General features: G+C 41.4%; 1 protein-coding gene across 15 annotated transcripts in view; it reads left to right on the top strand.

The window, feature by feature from the left end:
- Positions 1-26971, top strand: part of WRN (WRN RecQ like helicase) — a 47257-nt gene extending 20286 nt beyond the window's left edge. For 8 of the 15 annotated variants that reach the window (XM_055708795.1, XM_055708801.1, XM_055708839.1 and 5 more), the window contains 22 exons: positions 1492-1560; positions 2100-2182; positions 3337-3443; positions 4170-4357; positions 5254-5431; positions 6026-6207; positions 7476-7577; positions 7935-8027; positions 9355-9496; positions 13017-13187; positions 13267-13361; positions 14894-14969; positions 15140-15213; positions 16807-16888; positions 17173-17285; positions 18167-18281; positions 19468-19593; positions 21350-21512; positions 22543-22757; positions 24224-24295; positions 24836-25000; positions 26645-26971. In XM_055708795.1, coding sequence (XP_055564770.1) covers positions 1492-1560; positions 2100-2182; positions 3337-3443; positions 4170-4357; positions 5254-5431; positions 6026-6207; positions 7476-7577; positions 7935-8027; positions 9355-9496; positions 13017-13187; positions 13267-13361; positions 14894-14969; positions 15140-15213; positions 16807-16888; positions 17173-17285; positions 18167-18281; positions 19468-19593; positions 21350-21512; positions 22543-22757; positions 24224-24295; positions 24836-25000; positions 26645-26767 — 2734 coding nt within the window. In that variant the 3' untranslated portion in view covers positions 26768-26971. Of the gene's footprint in view, positions 1-1491; positions 1561-2099; positions 2183-3336; positions 3444-4169; positions 4358-5253; positions 5432-6025; positions 6208-7475; positions 7578-7934; positions 8028-9354; positions 9497-13016; positions 13188-13266; positions 13362-14893; positions 14970-15139; positions 15214-16806; positions 16889-17172; positions 17286-17368; positions 17450-18084; positions 18282-19467; positions 19594-21349; positions 21513-22542; positions 22758-24223; positions 24296-24835; positions 25001-26644 lie in introns of those variants that run through there. The other 7 variants (XM_027799720.2, XM_027799709.2, XM_027799711.2 and 4 more) reach the window with 5 other exon arrangements.
- The last annotated feature ends 44 nt before the right edge of the window (positions 26972-27015 follow it).

Raw genomic sequence — 27015 nt, 5'->3', positions numbered from 1 at the left:
CTGAATTTGCAGAGGATCTATGCTGGTGGGTGGTTCCTGAAGGTGGATCCTTCTCAAGTATTTCGGGATTCATGGGCCCTTTTTGCACAGATGGAACTGATGGAGCTTCACGGGCTGTTTCAGCCTGAGAGTTATGTCAAAACTTGGTAGGGCTTCCTTTGAGTCTGAGAAGTAACATCTGAACAACATACGGCTGGAAGCTGTAAGCCATTCAGATCAAAGTTATAGCACAGACTTTGAAGACAGACAGTGTAGTAGGTCTCCTAACACCTGGCCTCTTTAATTCGTAAGAAGTCTGAGGGAACTAGTGGGTGACACTGAATGCTCTTACATGAGCAGATATAGGTGTTATCAAGATAAATCTCTTTGATTTTAATACCTGATAATGCTTTCTCTACATGTACTTGCTTTCTGTTATAACAGCTATTCACTTCTGACGCTTTTTAAGCTGTGGGAATCATGCTGAGTTGTCTAGTTCATCCCTGCCTTGTCCAACTTGGAAAGAATGGGCCTTTTGTGAAAGAGGGGATATGAAGATTTTTTTTGAAGTAAGGAGCATCAATTACATGTGGTAGCTTCTGCTTCTTCTGCTGCACATCATGACTGCAAGCAGATGAATGACTGGACAGCCTAAGCTGTCTCTATAGCCAGCTCCTAGACTGAGTATTAATCAGCAGGGTGTCTATATGTATTCAGCTGCTGCTTTGGCTTTTATTCGGTTTTCCTCAGTGGAGAGGGTTTATTCACCACATTCTCAGTGGGTCATTCATTTTGAAGGCTGGGAAGGCTGAGTTTCTGTGACCTAATGCGATTCCATAATTCATTTGTCAGTCGGGGTGCAGTTCTGCCAAGGACAGACAGAAACATGGAGGAGCGAGGTGGGAGAAGCTATCGAAACGAAGGGCTGGAACAAAATGCAGTAAATCACCAAGAGGACAGGGGTTGCAGGGTCCTGAAAGAGGTCAGGTATGAGGTGGCTGAGCTGATAAGCGTAATTGCTGAATCTGTCATTAAAAAGCAGCCACCCGATTGAAAATTAGCAGATGTGCCACCAGTGGCTCTCAAAAGATTGAAAGGCAGCATAAAAAAGTGCAAACTAGTAAGGTTTACATCCAAATGTGATGAACTGCATAAGAAAGTAAGAAACTTACTAAAGAAAGTAAGTTACTGTATGGTCTTCTTTTAGATGTTTTATTAGTAAAGTTAGTTCTCGGGCAAGGAAAATGGCCTTTATTTCTCTGATTCCTTATTGCACTGAAAAGGGTGTGTGGGGTGGGGGAACCACAGCTGGAGGTGAAGTGGATGTGCGTTTGGGTGGCAGGAATAGCCACTGTTCACTCCTGCTCTTTCAGAAGGTGTTTTTTCCCCACGGAGGTCTTTGGAAGAAAATAGTCTCTGACCTTGCAGCTTGAACTTGCTTTACAAAGTTCTGGCATAGGCTGAAAGCATTGAGGGTAAATCTGTTTGTGATTGTGCTTTTCATTTCTGCAGAATGTCAGAGATTCCAGCTTGCTTGCTTGGTTCGGCTCAGTCAAAAAACATCCAAGAATGCATCAAAGCGTGAGTCTTAACTAAGCTTTCTGGGACTGCAGGTGCTGACGTAGGTGTATTGGAGAGGGAGGGTGTCGCCCTGATCTGTCATCGCTGAACCTCTTGATTCTGGCTCGGACCTGGAACCTGGCAGTCAGTGATCCTGCTTGCATTCACCCAGGCTGAGCATGGGGGAGGCTACAGCCACCCTCTTGCGCCCTCCGCCTGGGGCGATGGGGCTTGTTGACTCAGCATTACATTGTGATTTATACATGATTTTACACAGCTCTTAGACCTATATTTGTCGCCAAGTCATCACAACAGTCCTTTTTTTGTTCTAAAAGCTAGTAAATCTCTGCTGTTTTTCCTTTTCTTGTAACATTGTGTGTACTGCCTTGCTTTCCTATGGTTCTGGAATGCTTTCTACAGTCTTTACTTCCTCTTGTTCCATGTTCAGAAGTCTGTACTTGTTCTCATTTGCATATTCTAGGCAATCATGGCTTTGTTTTATTTGGTTGGGTTGTCTGGGGTTTTTCCTTCTGTGATGGTGTATTTGCTTGATGTTTCAGGGGTCAGTACAGGGTCATATATATGACTCCAGAGTTTTGTTCGGGGAACTTAAAATTACTTCAGGATCTTGACCAAACTATCGGTAAGTTGGGGATGGTGTGGGTGAGTTGGCAGGCAGTTTAAATTCATAGTTAGGTTTAAACTTTTTGAATGCTTGAACACCTTTCACCAATTCCTTACCATTAGCGAGCTCGGAGGTTTGTGTAGTGACTGATGATAAATGGTGCCAGAAGATCCTGTTGTTGATGAAGAAAGGTATCAGTGGATTGTCTTTAGTGTGGCCTTGGCATGGGACATTACAGAAGTTACTAGGAACAAAGGTGCCAAAACACTCATCTTTAAATCACGTGAAGTGCAATGTATATCACTACGTTTTAACCTCTTAAGTATTCTAATCTTTCTCAGAATGTAACAATGGAGTTCTGTTTTGAAATGCCTTAGTGCATCATAAAAATTCTCTTTCCATCAAGGATGATGAATCTCATAGTAGGGTAAATTCAAAGCATGTAAACTCTAAAGAATTGTAACTTTTTTACTAAGGAACTGAGTTTCTAGTGCTGTAAGCAGGAAGGACTCTCTGGGGAGCAGAGAAGCCATTTGAGCACATGGAGTCCCAGGAAACTATGTGCTTGGCCTCTGACGCTAGGGTGCTTTGAGCACACAGATTAGAATGGGATATCTGTACACAAGTTGAGGATGTTTTCTGATTTGGAAAACATGCAAGGCTATTTTTCCAGGGGCATCTCTAACCTCTTTTCTCTATTTTTCTGGACTTTCACTTATCTCCTCAGTGAAGACCTGAGACACTCAGGCTGTGTTCTACAATCCAGAAAATAAAACTAATGACATCTGTAATGAGTATTTGTGACTTTTTAATAAGTCCGGGAAGCAGGGGTTCTGTAAGAGGTAGCTGAAGACTTTAACTCATTAAGAAGAATCTTGGATATTTGGAGCTTGGAGAAGGAGGCAGAGATGGTAGTGGGAGAATCCATAAAAGCTCTTGAGCCTTTCTTACAAAAGAGGCCGTTATAAAAATGAGCCTGGGGAGCCAGTACAGCAGAAAGCGTTCTAAAACCAAAAATTTAAGTGGGCTGCTGGTGCCTTCTCAGGAAAGCTTTAAATTGACCAGAATGGGGTGTTTGTATTGTGTAATTTCATTTGTATTTTATCACTTCCCATGTTGTTTTATCTTGTTTGTGTGTCCATGCTGTGTGTTTTGGTTTTTGTACCCACCAGGTATTACCCTCATAGCTGTTGATGAAGCTCACTGCATTTCTGAGTGGGGCCATGACTTCAGAAATTCCTTTAGAAATTTAAGCTCGTTAAAGAAAGCTCTACCATCGGTGAGGTTTTGATATGTTTGATGACCAATGTAAGAGAAGAGTACTATCTCATTTTGTGTGATAGTTTGAAATACCTGTCTTGTGATAGAGCTCTTTGGATGTATGTACCATGCTGTTTCAGAGTTTATTCAGTCTGTTTGTGATCGAGTTTTGTGGATTTTTTCTAAATGCTTAAATGAAGGATATTCTGAACCTGGACTACCAGCAATTTCTGAAAATTAAATTACTTTATGGATCCTTGTGCTGTGGAAGATGATGTCCCTAAGCTTCTGGTTAAATATTGAGGGATTTTTTATTTTTAAAACTGAGTGGCTTGTACGAAGATGTGACTGTGGTTTTTAGACATTCCTTGAGTGCATATTGCATAAGCTCAAGCTTAGAGCTGAACTTTACATGGTAGTCTTGGAAGTTTTGTCTTATGTTCCCTAAACTTAGCTAACCACATCAGAAAATTACTGCAGACTTGTTGAAGATTTAGCTAAAGAAAGCATGGATTCAGGATAACCCTAAATTGTAAATGTTCTGTCCCTGTCCGCTCTCCTGAACAGTGTAGTCCAAACCTCTAGGTAGCAAAATATTAACTATATTTTTCAAATAGCTGAGCTGATCCAGTGATCATAATGAGGTTAAAATGCCTGTTTACATCCTAGTTCAGTTTTGACTTTATAGGGTTTTCTTAGTTAAAATAAAAATCCATGAGATTGTGACTTCTGCCTCTCATTGCAGGTTCCCATTGTCGCTTTAACTGCGACTGCAAGTCCATCGATTAGAGAAGACATAGTGAATTGTCTGAACCTAAAGAATCCCCAGGTCACGTGTACTAGTTTTGACAGACCTAACTTATACTTAGAAGTTGGACAACAGAGTGGAAATATCATTAGGGATTTGAAGCAGTTCCTTATTAGGAAGGGAAGGTAAGGATTTAATCCTGTTTCACTGATCCCTCAGATATGCGTTAGTATTTTGAAGTTTTGGCAGTGTGTGCTAAGAATTGGTAGCAGTCCTAAACTGTTTTGGTGAGGAAGAGCCTGGGCTTTCTCCAGAGCTTAGCTTTCATACCGGACTAATCACTTGTGTAGTGTCCCTTATTGTGCCCACCCCCCCCGCCCAATTTAAAAAAAAAAGCTTTTGAGGCAAGAAGATAGGCTCTTGCTCTTTGCATGTTGCTAACTTAAGCATCTTCAGGATCATTTGATCCTGGGAGGAACTGCTGACACTGTAGCAATCTGATTATGATGGATTGACTGGTGGGTAACTTTCTAAACAGTGTTGTACAAAATGTGTGAGTAGTTACAAATCTGTGGCAAGACTTATTTTCTTATAAAGCTAATCCGAGTGGAAGAATTGCAGTCCTCTTCTGTTAGCAGGCCCATTGGTGTAGCCAGTCTGGCCCTGTTCTTGTTGCAAGCTGCAATGTGTGCCTCTACAGCAGTATAAATGAATTTCTCATTGCTTGTCTGTTATATAACAGTAGACCTTTCAAAAGCAACTTTCAAAAGTAAAAGCATATTTCCTGATGACTTCAAGGAAATTGGGGGGCCTTATCCTGCTGCTTTTACAGAGATCAGAATCTTCTGTGTTCTGCAAAATAAGCTTAAAGAGCACCAAATAACTTCCAAGTCCATTTTTCCAAAGGACAGACAATTTCTGTATGAGTGGACTAGTTTAAAATCTGTTTTGATTTCTAAATCCCCAAGAAGGTGAACTGCTGGCAGAGCTACGTTGCCTTTTCAACTAGGTTCAATCAGACTTTTTGCAGAAAGGTTGCTGCTTCTGTTCAGTGTCATTTACGTGTTGCTATTATCTATAGCAGTTCTGCATATGAATTTGAAGGCCCCACTATAATCTACTGCCTTTCAAGAAAGGCCACGGAACAGGTTGTGTCTGAATTGATTAAGCTCAGGGTGGCCTGTGGTGCATACCATGCTGGTATGGGAATCAAACAAAGGAGAGAGATCCATCACCAGTTCATGAGGGATGAAATTCAGGTACGTAGGAAACTAAGTCTACTTGGTCCTGTTTATAATTGCAGAGTTTCTGGTAGAGGAAAGAATTTGGGAATATCGGCATGTGTTTCCCATTTACTCAGTCTCCAATTCTGGGCAAAGAAATTGTTGGTCTATGCTGACAGTATTAAGATTCCTGGCTTATGTTTCAAATTTCTTCATATCTCTTTAAAATGCATGGCATCTGAGGGGAAAAAAAAATGGTGGCTGGAACAATATCATTGCAAGTTCTGTGAGCTGCTTTCTTCCTCCTGGAGCTAAGCAGGCAAAGAGTTATCCTGGGACTTTGTGTTACTCTTAACAATAGGTTTTGTGCCTCTTGTTTGAGAAACTACTTGAAGACACTCTGTTTGCCGCATAATCACTTGCATGTTTATAATCCTGTGCTCATGCTTTGATGGAAATCAGATTTAACAACAGTGCTGTGTGGAAATTGAGTGCAAGTTTGAAGGCATTGTAATTTAGGCTGGATTTTGAGTCTGTAGCAAAAAGTTGTCACCAGGTTTGTAAGCATTATTCTAGGCATGTCCTTCATGCTCATTTCAAAACATCCAGCATGTGGCTCCTGTTTTGTAGTGTGTTGTGGCTACAGTGGCGTTTGGAATGGGCATCAATAAAGCAGATATCCGGATGGTTATTCATTATGGTGCCCCTAAGGAAATGGAATCCTATTATCAAGAAATTGGGAGAGCTGGTCGTGATGGGCTTCCTGCTTCTTGTCACATCTTGTGGACTATGACAGACCTGAATTTTAGCAGGTAAATGACTGAAGACAACTGCTTTGACACAAAACATACCAAAAGAAAGAGGACCAGGGTAGGTTTGGTTGAAAATGTTGATAAATTATTTTCAGAATGGTTGGAAGTTCTTTTCTGCATACACACAGTACTAACTGTGCTGTACTTCTAGAAGATAATCAGCAAGTGCAATAATGTTAATGAGCTTTTCCATGTTCCAGTTCTGCTTTCTGAAGCTGCTTTGCAATGCAGACAGTGGTAAAACCTGGTTGCTGTCTTCTAAATCATCTGGCTTGGTTTTTGACCCATCATTATTCCTTGAGAGTGCTGGTGCTGTAGAATTACTTTTTATTCCTGCTACCTAGACACCTAAACGGGGGAGTACATTTTATATTTTTTTTATTTTTTTTTTTTTACATCTGGGTGGGGGAGTCCTAGCTGTAGAAGTCTCATGTTAACTTTGTCCATAGCAGTTATAAGACCACAGAAATACCTGAACTCAGTCACTTGAACTTGTCAGCCAACTGCCAGAGTCTGTGAAACCTTTTACTGCCCTAGCCTTTTTTGCAGGCAGGCAGAAACTTGCTTTGCTTAACTCTGAGCTGGAATGGTCTAGCTGTGTTAATGTGGTGCCTAGCACCTGCAATATTGGCTTGATTTTGAGGCCATGTGGCACAGCGAGTGTGATGCAGTTGGTAGCTCAGAGCATGGGCAGAACAAGTGTTCTATACGCCCACGAAGTACTCCCTTGCTATTTTCTCACTTGGATGCTTTCAGTCATTACTTCAAAAAATATTAAATTAAGCACTGGGTAGATGTGTCCTAACATGCCACCTCTGAGTTTATTGAAAGAAGAGTGGTGATACCCTAGCATATTTTGTAACGTGTTAGTGGCATTGATGAGAGCTTGCCAGAGTCTGGAAAACCAGAAAACGAGAGAAATTGCCCTCTCTTGATGCCCTCTGCCCTTTCCTCCCTTCTCTGTGTCTCTTTGGATTTCTGAAGCTTAGTAGCCTGTAGGGTAGGAAGAAGCTCTGTCTGTCCTTCTGCCCTCTGTATAGAATAACTGTCATATCTAGAAGAATGAGTAAGGTGCTTTTCTGAGCATGTGCCATGCTAGAATGATCAAGACTCTGGAGAAACAGGCAGGTGTTTGGGGTCTGGTTTTAGTAGGCTTTTTTCTATCTGTTTCTGGTGAGTTTGAGGCTGTTGTCTGGCATAATTAATTTTTTGATGTGGGAGGGGAATAATGGTTCAGTATTTAGGGGTCTTCATGTTTTCACTGATAGACGTCTTCTGAATGAGGTACGCAATGAAAAGTTTCGGTTGTACAAACTGAAGATGCTGGGAAAAATGGAGAAGTACCTTGTGTCAAACGCCTGCAGGAGGAAGTGAGTACTGGAATCTATTCAATGCTTTGTCATTTCAGTCAGCTTTAAGAGCCTTTGACTTGGTCACAACTGGAGGCTGTAACCAGAAGGCACCTTCTACTGACTGTGTTCTGCAAACATGTTTTGTATTAAACAGCAGTATCAAAGTATGGCTTTGGGCATATTTATACACAGGCATCAAGTGTTTCCTTATTTACTTTTCAAAAAAACTCAACTTTTTCTGTAGAGGAATTGAGGCTAAATAATTGGCTCCCCAGTGAATTAAGTAATGATGCTGATTTCAACTCTGTTTTCTGCAATAAATTTAATGTGTAAATTCTTGGTCTTTTACTTAATTCCCTGCGTTCCCTTGGGTAGACTCATCCTGTCTCATTTCGAAGACAAACAGCTCCGAAAGGTTTCCTCTGGCATCATGGGCACAGATGAATGCTGTGATAATTGCAGGTCCAGGTAAGCTTTCTTCCCTGAAGACTGATACAAGAGGTTACATTCTCTCAGGCTGATTTTACTAGGGAAATTATCTGAAAGAATGGACCTTTTCATGCATCTGATGTTGCAGATGTTCAGCTTGAAGTTTATCTCTGAACAACTGTCTGTAAGTGTATCCTAAACAGTTGAACAAGCCATGAGGCAGCTTAAGCTCTAAGTTATGCTGTGGGAAAGCCTGTAAGCAAAGTATGGTCACAGTTCCTGAAAGGGTTGAGAGCTTAAACTGATGAAAAAAATGATACGTATTTCACAGTCTAAGTTGTTAGGTAATTAATCCCAAAAGGGAGCAATTGCAGGTGGAGTGATACTGTGTGTCTAAGGTTAAATTGCCTGAGCATTAAGGGAGCTGTTCTGTTACAGCGTGTGCTGACACGGGTTATTTCTAGCATTGCTAATAGTCTCGTGGCTGTGCTGAAGGGAAGCCAGGGGCTTGGTAGTCACACAGGTATGAGCAGAAACACCTTCCTCAGCTTCTCTCTCCTGTGTGCGTGTACACACTTCCCCTCAAGTTACAATAAAGGATTCCTTGTTCTTGCTGGTAGCCTGACACTTCCTGATCAGGTACACAGTGTTATATGCTGTGTGGCTTTCTGGAAAATGTTACTTATCCAGCTACATTTTCGAACCCTTGAGCATACAGGAAATCTTTGCCCAGTCACTACTATAACTAACCAAGAAGAGGATTTGAGATATCGTAATTTCTATCTTTGCTGTCAGGGAAGAGTCACGTGGTAAAATTGGTGCAGAACTGAAATAAATTGAAATAGATCACTGTCCTTTTTGTCCTCCTTAGAAGTGATTTGTACCAATAACTCAGTGGGTTCTTCCAGTCACTAACCCATGCATTTATAAACCCTATAAAATCTTAAATAGGGTTGCTTCTTCCTTCTGTATTTCCTCCTTTGTGTTGTTTTTTTTTCTTAAAAAAAGACAAACCCCTCTTTATTATTAGCTGCAATTAAAGTGTCTAATATGCTTAAATCAGTCCAAATACTCAAATACTAAAATCAGAAGATGATGGAGACAAAGTTATTCTGTCACGGCAAGTCCCATGAAGAACTGCTTACTGGTCAGTTGGACAGCTGTCTTAACCACAAGGGATTGTGACTTTGGCTTGGTCTTACGTTTTCAGTCTTAGCTGCTTATGCTTAAATGTGTGCAATTGTTGATACTAATATCACTTGCAGTGTGTATTTTATTTAGTTACCACTTGATAGACAACCTTTGTAAGAAAGGGAGGAGGCTTGATTTGTATGTGTTTAGAAATAGTTTTCTTTCTGTGTTTCAGAGCCTCTTGCTGTGCAGTCCCCAGTGCCTCAGAAGGTGGTTTACAGGACTTCGGGAAGCCAGCACATCAGCTGCTGTCAGCAGTGGTTGCACTGGAAGAGAAGTTTGGAACTAAAATACCCATTCTGTTTCTCCGAGGGTCGGTAAGTGTTAGAAAAAAATCTTTGTAAGACTTAAGATAGTGGAGGGACTGTTAGTGTCCCTTGGAGAGCCCCTTGGTGGTGACCTCAGAATGCCCCATATCTTTAGAAAATGTTAATTTGGATTTTCTGAAGGTACTCGGCACCAATTCTCATGAAGCAGTCTGGATTGTTGCCTTTAAAGGTAAAAGCCTTCAAAATAGTAGATCTTGTAAGCATGTTGTATTTTAATTCTGTGCATATACAGCAAAGGAAGAGTTTGTCTCTAAGCTCTGTCTCCTCTAGTTCTGTTTTTCTTAACAGTGAAATGTTCAGCCCTCTATGACCCAAGAGTTCAGCTTAGAAATATTAGCTGTTGTTTGCCTTGTTGTTGTCCTGTATTTTGTGGGCTGTTTTTTGTCAGTAATTGATAACTGTCTGTTAATTGGACTGATGTTCACATGTTTATTGGCAGAGGTTCTGAAGCCCTTCACATAAGGCTTGAGCTGTTGCAGTTTTTATGGCATGTTTAATGCTTTTGTAGAGACTGTTAAGTTTTGGTTTTTTTAAGATGACACATGATTTCCAGTATCCTAAAAGGAATAGCCTTTTCAGAATGAAGAATAAACACATCTTTTCTCAGTAATTAGTTGGTTTATGTTTGAATAAAGCAAATGATAGCTTGCATTTTAGCTTTGTGCTGCTGGCTGACAGTGGTGAGGTGGGAAGTAGGGTACTAGAATGAATATAAGTGATTTCTACATACCTGTACTTACAATGTTTTTTTTAAACAGCAGGCAAGAAACTCATAGAAATACAATGTGTGAGTAAGAGCAGAATAATTTTGTATGGTTACAACCCGGGGGAAGAAGTCACTTGTGTTACTTAATAAAACTAGGTGAATTATGTCCCTCTTTTCCTTAATAAGAGAAGCTGCTAATTGTCACACAAGTGTGTTCAAGGGGAAAAATAAGTCTTTAACAGACTCTAATGTAGTCTTGATTATTAATTTATTAAATGTTACTGGAAGTGAAGATGATGCCACATTTGTACTGCAAATACAGAATAACCTTTTACTGCCTACAAGAATACCCTTTTGTGGACCAACATAGTTCTTTGCTCCATTGAATCCATGCATGCTCTAGAATGAATGTATGAAATAATCAATGTCACCATCAGTTTACATGCTGTATCTGTGTAGGGCTGACTGATGTGTTGGTTTAAGGGCTTGTATATAGTTTATGCTTTGTGCTCTGTTTAAGTTAGTGGTAGCCCTTTGTAAAGTCCAGGTGGTCACCAACAGGCTTCAGGCAGAGCACGAGGGAGACCATGTTTCAGTGGATCTTTGAAAGCTGAGTCAGACCATAGAAGCGAACAAGGTCCTCTGGGAAGCTGAATTAGAGCTGCATTGACAGAAATATTATGCAAACCCTGCTAAACTGAGAAGAATATGCAACTCTTAAGGTCTCCTTTTATCAAACAGGGGAATTTGTAGCTATTTCATCAATATTTTATAGTTATTAGTAGTTTCAGTAACTGGTTGTGAGTGGCTTTTAGTAGTACCTCTAGCATTTGATAGATATGACTTGCGTGAAGCTGAAATTGTATTTTGGCCTCTGTTTGTCAGTCCTATACCAAGCTTCATTAAGCCCAAACATGGATGCAAAGTTTACTGTTCTACATCTTATTCCTTTTATAGTGATTTCCATTTCTGAATTGGTTGTTTAAGTTCAAAACCACGCTCTGAAAATGTGCAGCCATTGGAGTAATTAATGTAACTGGCATAACTGAAAGCTTAGGAATGTAGTCATGCTTTAAAGTAATGCATATTAAAATTTGAATGGGGGCTTTCTAGAAGTGACAACTGGGACTTGGTGCTTTCTCTTTGCCTGCTCAGTAGGCAATTAACTTGTGTTCACCATCAAGACTCTTGATCCCATCAAGCAGCAAGCCAAGTCCTTCTTCCCTGTGGCTGGCTGTTCCAGCTTCCATCCCCTGCTGCTAAGGGTCTGAAACAGGCTCCTCTTCCTGCTGCTCCTCTTGCTGTAGGTGCAGGGTAGCAGCTCCCTGACTGTCTGAAACTCTCCAAATTGCTCCTTGCTGTGATCCCTGGAGATGGTACGGGGCTCAGCAGGCCACTGTGTACTGACTGCTGCCTGTCCTGGATTAACTTTTTTCACTTGGCTTCCTCTTCTACATCAACCTGCTTTATTTTATTTTATAAGGATAAACCACGTTCTTGAGAGTAGGTACTTTGTGTTTGCATAGTGCCTATGACAAAGGGACTCCAGTAGGAGTATTGGTAAGAATCTGGAAAACTTGTGTTAACAACCAGCCCTATAAATGGTAAGAGGTGAGCTTCCACCAAGCTGTCTTCTGTTGTCGAAGGTGATAATTCAGGCACACCCCCCAGCTTTTCTTCCACCACCCCCTCCCATGGGATGTCCTTATCTAACCAGCATTGCAGATAGGTAGGTACACACAGACACTCCCTGGAGGATGTGATTAGTGTATATAATGCATGTGCATATATATAAAAAACTTGTTTGACCATGTAGTTTCCCCTCGGGGAAGAGGGATTCGGCAAGTGCAAATAACAAGGTCTGAAGCCTCCTTCCTGTTGATTTCATATGCTAGTAATAAATTGAAACTTTTTTCTGTCTGAGACACTTTAACCTGCTAATGCTTGATCCACTGTTACCTTCCTGTTTCAGAAAGGTTCTCCACTTTTCAGGCTTATGCCAAGATTTTCCCCTTTTGTTAAAGGGGCTTTAGCCCATTGACATCCATTTGGACCCCAAGACTGGGGCGGGTGAGAACCCATCAGACAGGAGCTAATCAGCTTTTTTTAGTCTGAACCATTGGTAAGAGTTGAGTAAATCGGTGGCAGCTTGAAACAAAAAAACTGTGTTGCAGTGAAGGCCAGGGGAGTAGAGCAGACATCCGTAGTGAGTTTGCTTCTGGCTTTGTACCTGTCCTGGGACTTAAACAGGGCTTGTTGATTTATTTTTACTTCTGTAGACTTTTTAAGAACGGAATGGGTAACTGCTGCTGTTGGAACTGATGCAGTGTAAGACTGAGCTGAACTGGTTGAATACAAACTGCACTAGATGACTTGCTTTGCTGTGGATGGCTGGGTTGTTCCTGTAACCCCCTTCATATACAAAGGGAGATGTTCTGCCTGGTCTGTGATCTAAGCGTAGGTTTGTCTGGGGTCTTACTACAAAAGAAAATGGTAATCTTGTCACAACCTTGGCAGAAAGCAGTGGAGTAGATTAGGTTATAGAGATGAATCTGCTCTTCAGGTGGCGTGAAGGAGGCTTGTGTTCTTACTGTTGAGGTGCTGTATGTGTCGTGGTTGCAATGGGTGTTATGTAAACTTGAAAAAATGTATTGGCTTGTGATTTTTCTGAAAAGTTCTTCTGTGGAAAAATGTTCTTGAGGACATCCTTCTCGCATCCCAGGTTTTTGGTTTACTGGCTGTGTTGGAAACTTTCTTCCACAGGGACTAGAGATGTCTAACTAATTCTTTTAAAAATTTCAGTTTTCTCAACGCTTGCCAGACAGATACCGAAAACACCCTCTCTTTGGTAGTGGAAAAGACTGGCCGGAGAACTGGTGGAAGTTGCTCTGCCAACAGCTGATAATGGAAGGATTCCTTAAAGAAGTATCTGGGCACAGCAAGTTTACAACCACATGTGTGCTTACCCAGAAGGTACTTTCTGGTGTGAAACTACCCATCAAAAGCTTCTCAGAGTAATCTATAGCCAAGCCATATGGTTTCTGTCTTACAGGGTAGAAATTGGCTGGTAAAGCCTGGATCTGCCTTAAATCCAAGTCTTATGTTACTGTCCAGTGAAGACTTTAATCTGCAGAGACCTCCTAGAAGGTAATTATAGTACATGTGTTCTCTTGAGCACTTTTTTTATTCTTTTAACATCCGATAAGTTTCAGAAGCCTGCTTCTGAAGATGGCTAGATTGGACAGGAGACTTCTGCACTTGATTTTTCTAGGCAAAGTTTTCCCTTAAGCAGTATCGTAATACCAAAAAAGTCAGTGGGGGTGCCTGGATAGGCATTTCTATTGACTGCTCATGTCAGAGGTAACATGTTGTCTAGTGCTCCTGAGAGTGCATGGCTTACAGCTTCAGTCTGACAGTGCCTCATCACGGAGGCCTTTAGTGGAGCTAATCAGATGGCTGAGTAAATAGGAAGGTTAGTGGGGAAATGTAGTTTAGAGAAACTACCAAAACTAGTCAGAAAGCATGTGTCTTCATCAGTGATTCTGGGTAGCCTGGAAGCGTGTTGTTGCAATGCATCCTCATGGAGAACATAATCAGCTAAAGGAAAGAAATGGTAGAAGGAAATCATCAAGATTCATGTTCTTTCTAATGTTTAAGAATTAAATGGTGAGGCTTTAAATAAAGCGGCTAATGACTTGTTTTCCCAATTATGCACTTGACCTACTTCATTAAAATTAAGCTGAGAATGAAACTGAAAAGCCTTTATTCTAACAAGAACTGATTCAACACAAAAATGTAATAGTCTTTGTAATTGTCTTTGTATTTCTTCCTGTGAAAACTGAACTATTTCAAGTCCTGATAAGTTTGTCTGCAAAGGTGGGGTGTTTTTTCAGTAGTGGTTGGGTATTTACCATCAGAGTATATAGCTCCAAGAAAATATCATGTTAAGTTTTGATTGTCATCTTTTTGCTGCTGGTTATACTTTATAAACAGCATTGTGTTGGTCTTCACAAACGTTTAATTCTTACCAGCCCTTCTGAGGTGAAAGATAATGAAGTGGAGGTTGCAAAGGCTTTGCTGTGACAGGAAATAATCTTAAAACAAAGCTCTTCAGTGCTGTCTTTAGGAAACTGTTCTGTTATCAAGATTGTCTTAGTGTTGCTAAATAAGTTAATTGAGTAATGTCAAAAGTACCAGTTTTCTTTTGCTTTCTTATGCTCTACTGTTGTGGTGCTCTCGGGTACTGTCTACAGGTCTTCTAGAAGAAAAATGCTTATTATCAAACAGTAAGCAAAAGCTGTATGCTTAGTGCAAACCAGAAAGTGGGTACTAATCTGTTTTCTTCAGTAATGGAATTTTTAAAATGAAATCTTTCTCAAGTGTGTCACAAATTCTGGGTTTGTCACCAAAATCTTTGTTTCTTCCATAAGACAAGATTCTTGTTAATTGTTAAAGTTTTAGTATTAACAGTCTTAGAGGTCCTCAGTGGTTTTTTGTAGAATGATGGTACTAACAGTTAAAAAAATAAATAATTAAGAACTTTTGATTTGCCAAAGAGATCCCTGTACAAAGTTCAAATCAGTTTGCTTGGCAGAATACTTTTTTTTTCTCCAAGTGGCAGTGTTGCTGTACAAATGACTTGGTCTAATTTAATAAAACGAACTGTATCTTAATCACAGCAGTAGGCGTTTACCTATGCTCTCAACGCAGCGCTCCCCAGGCATGAAAGGAACAACGCAGTCGCCAGTCAAACAGGTCTGTATGAGTACAAACCCTCTTGTGCTTTGTCGTCTGTCCTTCCTTGTATCAAAAAAAAAAAAAATATTGCGAGTGTATCATGGTGTCACAAATGAGTATTTTGCTGCAAACAGCAGCTTCAGTGGAAGGACTGGTAAATCAGCATTTGTCTTGTTCTTTTTTTATAGATGTCTCTGTACGATATGTTTTCATCTGAGAGAAAAGTTAAAACTCCTCCAAGAAGCAATAACATGCTTAACAGGTACAGTGTTCTAAATGAAAACAGAATTACCAAACTTTGTGTTAATAGGGATACTGTTTGTAGGATGATCCTTAAAAACAGCATTCTCCTATATGAAGTGACAGTAAAAATCTTTAATATATTAAAAAAGAAAAAGTGCTTAAAACTTGCCATACATTGCATTATAGTTCAAAACATTGAACTGTTATAATATTCAACAGACATAGGTAAATTTGGCAAGCTGTGTGTACTTGTAGTGTTGCAGGCAAAGTGAACTTTATTAATTGCTGAAGTGCAGACTTTCTCACTGGTGTTACTTCAAATCCAAATGTTGATTAAAATGGAGCAATAACAGATTTATATTGGATACTTACACTGGACTTGTGTTTTTTCGGTCTGTTTTCTATGTGATGGTTGAAACTGTAATGGATTTTAACCACACAGGAAATGGAGAATGGGTTTTTTCAAACTGTTTACAAATATAATTCAGGTTGAAAAGTGACAAAGCTGTGACTTGCTCTTAAAGCTGGTAGAACTGAATGTATGTGTAGTGCAGGGGCTATAAGCAAGCATGTAGGTTTCTACCTTTCTACACTAGTCTAGAGAAGACTGAGATCAAGCTGAGGCTCCCTCAGGTCAAAAGAAATAAAACAAGATTCTGCAAAGAGCAGCCCAAGTAATTTGTTTTCCTGGCTTGTGTGGTGCTTCAGATTAAACCCACCTTGCATTTCTGAGCAGTTCGATTCCTCCTTCAGGCAAGCATCCTGATGCTGGCAGATAACAGGAGAATAAGATATGTCACTTCAGCTGAATAATCACCACTGTAGCTGTGTGAAGAAAAATTAGTTGAGGGACAGCTACAAACCAGAAAAAGTGTTATTTCACACCTTGCTTGGGAAAGGATGCTCTTACTCGAGCTTGTCTGTGAACAGATATTGCCATATAATCACAGCAGTCTAATTAGAGGTAGATATCCCTAAGTACATGAGCCCATGACTACATGAGTACATTAGCTACATGGTAGCTGTGGTGTGCTGTTTTCTAGGCAGACGTGTCTAGCAGTAATGTCAGCTAATTTTGCTTACAGCACAGCAGCTGTGTCCTTGTCACTGACGCTTTTGGAGTTATTAGCTCTTTTTGGCCAGGATTAATGTTATCAGTCTTGCGGAAAAATATGTAAGGTGTTTCTTGTGGGATGCTCTCAGAATAATGTCACGAATGGACATTATAAGGTGCTTATAAGAACATGTTTTTGTTAAAAATATGTGAATCTAGCTGTTGATAGGGATATTGGTGGGTTGGCTGGCTTGGGTTTTTTTACATAAAACTGCCACTTCATCTGCTTGAGCTTCATGCAGTAAGAGGCTATTTTTAAGTTATGGGACGAGACACAGAGGAATTCTGTTACACTAGGGATACTGCTGATTCTGCCCCAGCCAGCTCAAGTTCTGTAGGAGTGCAGTGCTAGCATGAGGTGGCAGACCACAGTCTGATGGTGCTGTCAGACCAGGCAAAGTAAGTTGTGCTGCTGCTTTTCCCACAGCCTTGTGCAAAGTCCCCAAATAAATCAGTGTAATGCAGGGCTTGTTTCACACATCTTTTATTTTTTATTAGTGTTGCAGAGCACTTCCCGGTGAAATCTTCTCCTCTGAAGCCCCCAGAACCTGTTGTTTCCTCCCGAGAAAAAGAACTAGAGGTAAGGTGTTTTTGGAAGAGGGAGGATATCAGTGAATTGTAGCCAACCTCCAGACCAAAGTTGTCCTGTGTTGGAGCAGTAAGCTTGGGCAGCTCATAATATTACAAAGATGTTTTGAATAGAAGTCCTAGGAGAGGATTTAACTGTCAGGATGGGTTAATGGATTGCAGTCTTTCTGTATATTAGTGTCAGAATGAGGGAAGTTGTAAGTTTTCCTCTCCTTAATTATACCTATGTGAGTGATTTAGAGCTGCTTCTTGAGAATTTGGCACTCTTCTTCACAGGCTGCTCTGTATGGCAAGTTGCTGACTGCTAGACAGAAGGTAGCTAATGAGAAGGTAATTCCTCCAGCTGTCTTGGCAACCAACAAGATCCTGGTGGAGATGGCCCGAATAAGGTAAAACGAGCATGTGTGCATGTTGTACAAACTGAGAAGGTTGCAAGCCAAGTCATGAATCCCCTTTCTGCTTTTGTTGAGAGATCATGCCTCATGGGTAGAGGAGAAGCTTTTTTCCTGAGGATCTTCATTTACTCTAATGCCCTTGTAAACCACTGACTGGTGTAAGTTAAAAAAGTTACTGACATCAGACTTGGTTCTTCGTTCTAGTGACTACTAAAAAAACCTGACAATGTTGCCTGACTTTGTATCCAAGCCTCCTATAAGGTTGGCCAGTCAGAGGAAGGTGTATGTTTTGTACTAATCCTTATCTTTCCATCTGCTTCCCTCCAATGTGTTTTAATCACTTTAGTGTGCCCTTACCCTGCTAAGGGTCAGCCACAGGTCAAGAGCTGTCCCTTACCTTGCATGGGTGGCTCTGTAGTATAAAATAACAAGCACGACTTAGTCTTACTCTCAGCAACTGAAAGGAGGGTGAAAAAATATTTTCTTGTTGTATGAGAGGGTATTGTAGGGCAGCTCAGTTGATAATGCATCTGAAGTGCCTTCCCCAGCTACTAAAAGCTATTAGACAATGTTACTTTTGGAATGTGTTGTGTTATGTTCTTCCATGGAAGAGCTCTGGGCTTACGTGCTCTTGGGAGGTAAAAGCGAATAAAGATGTGGTAAACAGATCTTCCAGAGCACTGAGTAGCAAACTTGAATGTTTCTGCTGTGGCCAAGCTTCATGATTCAGAATTTAGTTAGTTGAAGAGATGGTGAGGGTACAGTAATAACACTTTCAACTTTTGCCTAATAGATCTGTCATACACAGACACTTGGATGTTTCAAAGCACTGGCATAGGACATTTCCATGGCTTTTATTATTCATCCTAAACCAGGCCTACGAGTGTTCAGAATGTGAAGAGAATTGATGGTGTATCTGAAGCAAAATCCACCATGCTGATACCTCTCCTGGCTGAAATTAAGGACTTCTGCCAAGTAAATGGTTTGCAGGTATGATTTACTAAAGTGTCTGCTGCTTTGCAAGAGCCTTAAAGACATAACTTGGTTTGTGCTGTTGGGTTTCTCCTTCAGAGTTTGTCCTCATCACAGCTCTTCCATCCAGGCCTGGCAGGGAAACTTGCTAGCCTGAGATACAAGTAGACCTCCCAAATCTGAACGTGCTACTTGACAATGACATTGGGACCTGGCTGGTATTCCAGATTGTAGTGACCTTGAAAGTCCAGAACATCCTTGTAAAGGTCACCCATCTGGCCAAGCTGAGTGTCTGAGAGGTGCTGTATTATTGTGATCTGGTGCTGGAGGCCAAGGCTAGAATAAATGTTCCTTCAGCATGGTTTGACTCAGACTTGGAGGGCAGGGCTTTTCTTCCTCGAAGTTTCTCCTTGGGAGACTGGCAGAAGAGCTTAGATTTCCAGCTGTTGGGAAATACTCCTATTGGTTCTCTTCCTGCAGTTGTTTCCTCTGTCTGAACCTCTCTTTGTAGAGTGGCTCCTCATCAGTCACTATGAGGAGAGACCCCACTAGGGAGGGGCCGTGGGAGCAGAGGATTAGAGGAACTATGGAGCAGTTCTGCTTTGAGGATCTTAATTTCTATGTAAATATACAGTTAAAGGGACTTATCTAGAAAGCAGGTAGAGGAGCAATACTGCTACTCTGTAATGCTTGAGAAGATTCTGTGGAGTCATCTTTCTGTGTCACAGAAAGCTATTATGATCTAGGAATGGGGACCAAAAGCATTCTTTGCTGCTGGCATTTTTGGGTTTTTTTTCAAGAAATCTGTGTTGAGCAAAGAGTTAAAAAAAATGGAGCAGTTTCCCATACTAAGCAGCAGACTGAATACCCCAGTTTCTTCTGACACAGTAGTCTTACATGTCATGAGCAACACTTAAGAAGTTGTATTAATACTGTTTTTCTGGGGTTTTTTTGCAAGTCCCTTGGACAATCCCATGCTTGCTTTATTAAGATAGGAGTAAGTGGTATCCATTTGGATTCCCTCTTTTGCTTTGTTTTTTGGGGTTGTTTTTTTTGTGGAAAAGTGGACTTGGGGTCAAAACCAACCGTTGTAGATAAGAATGACTCCATTTATGTTACTCTTCCAGGTAACTTTGGATAATGGGAGAGTGATCCATTCTCTGTTACTGGGATATAATTCTTCTAAATCCTTTATCTCCCTTAGACCGACACATTTCCTATATCTGGATCTGAAGATCAGAAGAAAGCATCTCCCTGGAAGCATACTAGAGCCCTCTCCCCCTCAGAGCATGTCACATATATCCTGTTCCAAGAGAAAAATCTCTCTCTGGTAAGCTCTTCCCTGTGAAGGTCCTGTCCTCGTTGAAAATTAATGGTGGGGATGCTTTGTCTAGAGGAGGGGGATTTGAAAATTCTTTTAAATCCTCTGCCCAGTACTGGGGCAGGGTTGCTTAAAAACACTGAGACCAGTATCTTTCCTGGCAAATGGTAGCTCGTTTAACTTAACTCTAAGAACCGGTGAAAGTACAAAACATTGGGCTTGCTGTGAGGTGGGATACAGTGAGATAAGGTACAGCTCCCTACTCGATACATTGCCCACACAGATTGGCAGGGCATCAGGCAGAACTGTTCAGTACTGTTACACAGCATGCTGTTCTGTAGCAGGTATTCTGTCTGTTTCTGTGTATCTTGTCACAGTAGTAAAGACACATAAGAAAAACTTCCTAATCCAGTAGCCTGCTGGAAAGGATGCTAAATGTGGGGCTGTATTTAGGCTTATCTTTAAGGTTAATAATCATTGGGCTAAATTCCACTAACTCTGTTCTTGGTTTAGAAAGCAAATTCCCATTCCTTAGCCTGTGCCATATCAATGTGTAAGACTTGCATGTCAAGAAACAAAGCTCAGGGGAAGATTCAATGCAAAACTAAAGTTGAAGTGCAAAGTATTAATGTGGTTTTCTAGTTCAGATTTTGGAAAGCTGTTTCCCTTTACAAACAGAAGTTGAGGAAAGTTACCTGCTATGTCTAAGTTGTTGAGGTGCTACAGGGCATGTGACTATACTGGCATCATGCCATGTGCCCTGTCAAGATGAGCCTTGTGAGCTGCTTCGATACAGTTTTATTTATTGCTTTTTAATCCTACAGTAGGAAACTGAAGTTGCTGTGAGTTTTTCTGTTGTCCCTCCCAAGAGTATAAGTAAACCTTGTCTAATAATCCCTAACTTCAAAGTGTACCTAAAGACTAATTAACAAGAAACAGTTGTATAATTATTAATGGGTAACTTGATGCTCTGTATCCACTAACCCTGATGATTATATGCACAATATGTGTATCGTCTGGGGAGAAACTGGTAGAAGCTTGAAACATCTTCTTTTGAGGAAGACAAGTAACCAGTTGGAAATAATCTCCTTGAAAAGTACAAGCTTAGGTAGAAAAAGTTTGAGATGTTTTTCTTGAACACAAATTTTTTAAGAGAAGAATTAATCTAACAGGTTTGAAAGTGAGGGGGATCTTGGTTTGGTATTGTATATCTTCTGCGTGTATGTCATGAATTATATGGGCCACTGGAAGGTCAGGTGCATCACAGCAGGAGACATCTGAAGCTTTGACACAGAAATCTCACAAAGTAGGAGCTGGGTTGATACTTGGACTTAATTGTGAGGCGAGGGCATCTGTTTCCTTTGTGGTAGAAGTGGCTGGGATTCAGCTGCCACAGGGTGGAAAGTGGGTGGTGGCGAGTGTTGTGACACAGCGGATGGGAGCTATGAGCGGGCTGTAGCAAGCCTGTGAGCTGGCTGCACAGCAGCCTTCCCCTGTAGAACCTCTGTTCATCTGAAGTAAGCTCAAGTAGAGATGTTGCACTCGAGAAGTAGTAGCCTCAAGAGAAAAAAAAAGTGCTCTTTACAAGATGGAAAATAAGAGATGAATACTAGGACTAATGAAGTGGTTTTGGAGCTTTGTCGCACTGCTGTGTGCCAGTCTCCCCTGATTGCTTTTTGAGCATAGGAGGTTGCCGCGTTTTGAGCTTGTGGTTGTATTTCAGACACTTCTGCCACCTCAATCCCTTCTGCCTTTGTTTCCCTAGAGGACTATAAGTGAGAGCAGATCTCTGCCTCTTTCTGAGGTTGGCACTCACCTGTTCCAGGCAATGAAAGCTGGCTACCCTGTCAACCTGGAGCAAGCAGGTTTGACTCCTGAAGTTCAACAGATCATTTCTGATGTTATCTGTAACCCTCCTATTGACTCAGGTGAGTATCACAGCCCTTACCTGAAGGTTCTCGTGACAGTGGCATACAGATGAAAGGAATAAAAACCTGACAGCTCAGTTGCCGCTTTAGGTAGAACCTGTCATTTCTGGAAGGGCTGTGGCAAGGCAGAATGTGGCAATGCCAGGGTCATTCCTTTCCTTTCAAGATTGCCTTGTAAAACAAGGCAATTGTGATTGATTAAAGAGCAAAAGAGGGTAGTCCTTTACAAATGCTTTCACTCAATTGTATGGCTGCTGAGAAAAGTCAGGCATCATTAACCCTGTATTTACTCAAGTGTTTTTGGAGAAAACCATCAGCCTGATGCAGTCTGCCTGTAAGTATGGGCATCTACAGAAAATATGCTGAATAAGAGCTGTAGCATTATCCCCAAGGTATCTTATCTGTAAGATACCTGTTTAGGATGAGGAGGCTAAGAACTACAGGAGAAGTGTTCTTCCTCTTAACGCTGTCATCTGGTGCCATGGGCTTGTTCAGGGGCTGCAGACAACCATGTCCTAGTGGTTCTGTTTGTTAGGCTGGCAGAGTTTGCTGACTTGCTAGCTTTGTTACTCTTGTCCTATTGCACATTAATGTGTCTTTTCAGCAGCAGTTACAGGCTCAAACCAGACTCTCAGATTGCTTTTGAGTGCCATGATAGAATGGAGAATTGACATGGCACTACATTTAAGAAAGCAGAGAGGCTTTTCAGCCTGAGCTAATGTAGCCTTCCTCTCAAGAGAAAATGGTTGATAGGACATACGAGTTGGAGGCAGGAGATTCTGATGTTCTACACTAAATCTGGGGACAATAAGTTTGTGTGAGCACAAATGAGGTGGGGATTTATCCCATGAGCTCATGATCTGCTTTCTTATGGGTCAAACCTACATGTTGTTTTTATTCTTTTCTGTGCCTTAATCTATCCTATATTATAATAAGGGATGACTGATAGGTTTTACAACAGAAGAAAACTGAGTAAGGGGCAAGAAGATTAAAAAAACAATTAATATTGTATTTATATCTTTTTTCCAAGACACCACCAAAATTCAAGCAATTAGAAAACTTGTTCCTGCAAATATTGAACTGTATCTCATCAGGATGACTATTGAATTATTGGAGAAGCAGCACAGAATTAAGTCTCAGCATGGCTCGGGCATCAGAAGGATGTTGGTGTGGTCAGAAGGGTGCCAGGAAAAACCAGCAGCAGATCAAGCAAGCAGGGAAGATGCCTTGTTGGATAAAACAAAGGTTAGAAAAAAGTATAAAACTGGTTTTGTGAAAAGAACGTTTCCTCTTCGTAGGAGTAGACTAAAAGCCTTTTTTTGTTGTTGTTGTTGTTGCTGTTTCCAGTAGTGCTTGGTGTCTCATCTTCACGATCCGTCTTTCCCTCAGCTTTGATTAGGACTGCCTCCCTCTCCTGCTCTGAGCATTGCCCTCAGAGAACCAGAGGGTTCCCCTTGCAAAACATTTCTTGACTTAGGAAGAGGGCTGCCCCTGTGCAGCCTAGCTGTGATCTGTTAAACAGGTCACCTGAGCTGATCTGTTCCCATGTGGGTTGTCAACTCCTTTCTACCACAGCAAGTCCTGGAGATGCAGCCCAGGAAGATGAGGCACATAATGGTCCACTGCTGTAGACCATCACAACTGCAGCTTAATAGTGGCCTCTGAGAGGAGGGATGAATGCTTTCTGCTGCTGTCCAGCCCTTCTGGATGTGGATGCAAAAGGTCCTGTGTAAAATCCTGGATTTATAGTAGCTGGGGTAGTGGGGGAAAAAGGTGAATATTCCAAGTTCTCGCCAGTATGGAAGCCTTTGGTAAGCTGGATCCTTCATAGCCACAAAGTCTATGTTCTGCCCTTGCCTTGCTTCTCTGCATTGGTACCTGATCACCAACCTGATGTGAGAAAAGTGATTCTCTTCCTCTGCAGAAAGCTCTAAGATAGTAGGAAAGCTGAGAGTGTGAAAAAGCCACAGGTAATGCCTACTAGAAATGTCTCAGTCTTTCATGGCTTCCTCTCTTGCTTGAAACTGCTGGGTGTAGCTGTGATAAAAAAGAAAGTGTCATGCCATAAGTCTGACTCATTGAGGAGAAATTTCAGGAAATAAGGAGCTCTTTGTTGCTCTTTGAGAAAGGACAGGCTAGTGTTCTGAGCCCTCAGCTGGCCTTGGTGTGTCCCAAGTCCCAGTTCAGCACCTTGTACAAAAGGCCACCCTGCACTGAGTAGCTCCTGGGGGAAATTCCAAACTCTACAGACTTTTGCTGCCTGTGCTAGGATTTCATGTCTGTTCCTTACAGGGCTTGTGGTTGATTTCTTGAACTCTGGCTCACACAACTTCTCAAACCTTGCCATTTCGCCAGCTTGATTGTTTCTTGTATCCCTGAGTGCTGTTTTTTCCTACTATATCTGTATCTGAGCCTTCTCTTTCCTGAAGTTGACTTTTTGGCAGTCCAATTGTTTGAGTTCTAATTACACTTTCTTTTCTGCTACTGTTAGCTGCTGGAGCTAGTAACAGGAATGACATGCTATTAGAAATCAAATTTATATTATACAAATGAGTAGGCTGCAAATCCACAAGCTAATCCAAATAGTCTTTATTTACTTCTCCTTCAGAAGATATCCTGGTTCTAATAATTCCCTGTAGGAAACAGCTTTTAAATCTGCTAATGAATGTTCTTGCATTTTTAACAACCTTACATTACCGCTACTTTTACAGGGTAATTTGATCAATGCGACATTGAAGGAAGGAGCTGAGAAAACCCATCTGCAAGCAGTGCCTTTGGCTTCGGTAAACAGATGTTCTTACTGTAATAAAGCATGCAGTAGACTTGCCATTAGCTATGCTCTTGGTAACACAGAGATATGTACTTGATCCAAAAATCTCAGCTTGGCTGTTGCAACCTATGACCAGCAGGCATTATATAGAGATTAGAAGTTAATATATGTGCCCACTGTGCCATTTCAAACTGGCACCTTTGCTGTAAAAACACATTTGAAAACACAGCACTTCTGAGTCAGAAGCATGTATTTCAAGTTCTCAGAGCCACCAGGATGGAGAAAGTATTCTTCACTAAAAAAAAAAAAAAGACACCACAGAAAAGCCCAAGTTCCGGTTCCCTTGTGTTTGAAATGGATGTGTTTCACTTGCTCAAATTTTATTGTGGTGAAATGGGTAAGAAATGGCTAGTGATCTCATTAAGCATAGGTGTTGCAACTCTGTTTATAATTACTCATTAACTTCTACAAAAAAAACCCCTCCAAAATGCAGCCTTTGCATCAAATCTGGTTTGCACAGACTTAAGCTTTAATGCTGTGATACATGTAATAGCCTGCTTCCTCACTGTCCTATGGGAAGGCTGCGCAGCACATGGATGACAGCCAGCCGGGTAGCAGCGGGGCAACAGGCAGCCCAAAGCCCATCACTCTGGCCTCCAGTCATCAGCCTGCCCTCAGTCCTGTTGAGGAGGAACTGTTTTCTGACTCTCAGCCAAAGGTGAGTGTCTGTAACTGTGCCAGGAGCAGAGCCCAGACCTGATGTTTTGGGTGTTGATCTTTAACAAACCAAAATCCAACTTCCTATCTGGGTTCTTTACTATGCCTAAAACCTTGGCCTGGATTGCCAGGCAACTTTTCTTGTTAATATCCTTGATGTAGTGACAGCATGGTGCTTGTGTTGCCCTTGCTAAGCCTGGATCTACCACTTTCACAGCATCAGCCTGCTACAGAATTTTTTTTTTCTCCAGTACATCTTGTGAGCCCCCTAGTGGAGATGCTTCCAGCACTTTGAGAGGCGCTTGGCTCCCTGTCCTCTTTCAGGTTGTGTGAAGTTGTATGCTGACCACATTAAGGATTTTTGCACTGGTGTTTATATAAACACAAGTTGTATGAGCAAAATTACAGTGTTTTTTCTAAAGGGAGCTTGTCTCACTCTGACCAGCACTACTTGCTGTACAACTTGCTTCACTTTGAAGCTGGGGTGTTGATGCAAGTGCAAAACAATGCAGACAAATCATTATTCATGGTCTGGTCAGCGTTAAGTAGTATAATTCCTCAATAGCACAGTAGCTATCTTACCTGAAACACTAAACACATTATGTCATAATCTTTTTGGTTGCTGGCAATAGCCTCAGAGAACTTTCAGAACATAATTTTGAAGTAAAGCCCCTTTTTTGTGACACCAGAACAAAGCAGGATCAGTATAATGGTCCCTGCACCCTTCCTGCTTTGCCCAAGCTTGGGCTGGGAGCTCTGGAATTGTGTGCATACCTTTTGATGCAAGCGCTGAAGCAACCTCTCTCCTGGCTATAGATCTCTTCTCCTGATGTGTTTCCCAAAGGCAGCTTGCCAGCAGTCTGTTCATCTCTAGATGAACATTTTGATAGAGATTGGTTCTTCTGTTATTTAAAAACCAGTAGCTGAAGGATGAGCAGAAACCCACTTGTCTCCTAGCTGTAAGCTCTTACAGGAATTCATGGCTTAGTGTGGCCATGGCATCTCTTCCACCACAGAGCAAGAGATGAACCCAAAGTTCAGGGGGAGCGCTGTTATGTTCAGACTCGTAGGGGAATGTAAACCTTGAGTGAGTCCTGCAGAAGATGCCTTGCCCAGTTGGTGACAGGCACCCACAGCTGTGTTTGGAGGTTTCAGTTTGTTTTGGTTTTGTGGGTTTTTTGTTTTTTTTTTTTCCTCAAGTAGTAATTGCAGGGAGGTACCAGGTACTGCTGATATTTCATCGGTTTGGGGCATCCACTTTGATCCCCTGCCTTGGGCTGTATTCTTTCACAGGTCACACACTGAGGAGCTGGGCTGCTTTTATTTGTCTTGACAGTTTGGGGTTGGCTGGTGGATTATTTTTTTTTTTTTTCACAGGCAATTCCTGAAGGCCAGTATAATACCTAGAGGTGTGCCAGCATGCTGCTTTGCAGGTCAAATGTTTCCCACCCTTCGTTCTTCCCACTGCTGTAGCTTAACTCAGTCTCTCAATTACTTGAAGAAGGTGTTGCATTTAAGGGAGTTGTAAGCCTTCTGCTAATAATGTAGACAGTTTGACTCCTGATAAGTATGACTGTGGGAAGCAGAACTGTATGAAGTAGCCAGCCTCTAACTCTGTACTTTTTTTCATGTTTTCTTCTTCCAGAGCTCACATCCGCCTTTTAAGAGGAAGGTACCGGCATGGTTTGGAAGCTCAGCGGCAGAGGTTCCACCTGTCACCCAGACCAAGAAAGCCAGAGCGGACACCAGAAAAGGGATTTTTAGTTGAATATAGAACTGAGTATTATTTCTTTACCTTATCTCCCTCTATAAAGAGTGTTTTTGGTACAGAGCACTACTTCCCGCCTGTACCTTGCCTGTGCTTTACCTTTCCTTCCTGCTACTGCCTCCTCTCTTACCTTCCGCGTGAGAGGGACGTTTATGCTTTTCACTGTGTGAAATTTGTTGTTATTATAAATAAATAAATAAACAAGCCGCCCCCTCTCGGTGTCGCCGCGGGTTGACAGGCCGGCGCGT

Source organism: Falco cherrug, chromosome 1 (genome assembly GCF_023634085.1).
Source record: "Falco cherrug isolate bFalChe1 chromosome 1, bFalChe1.pri, whole genome shotgun sequence".
NCBI lineage: Eukaryota > Metazoa > Chordata > Aves > Falconiformes > Falconidae > Falco > Falco cherrug.
This window is presented reverse-complemented; position numbering and strand designations above follow the sequence as displayed.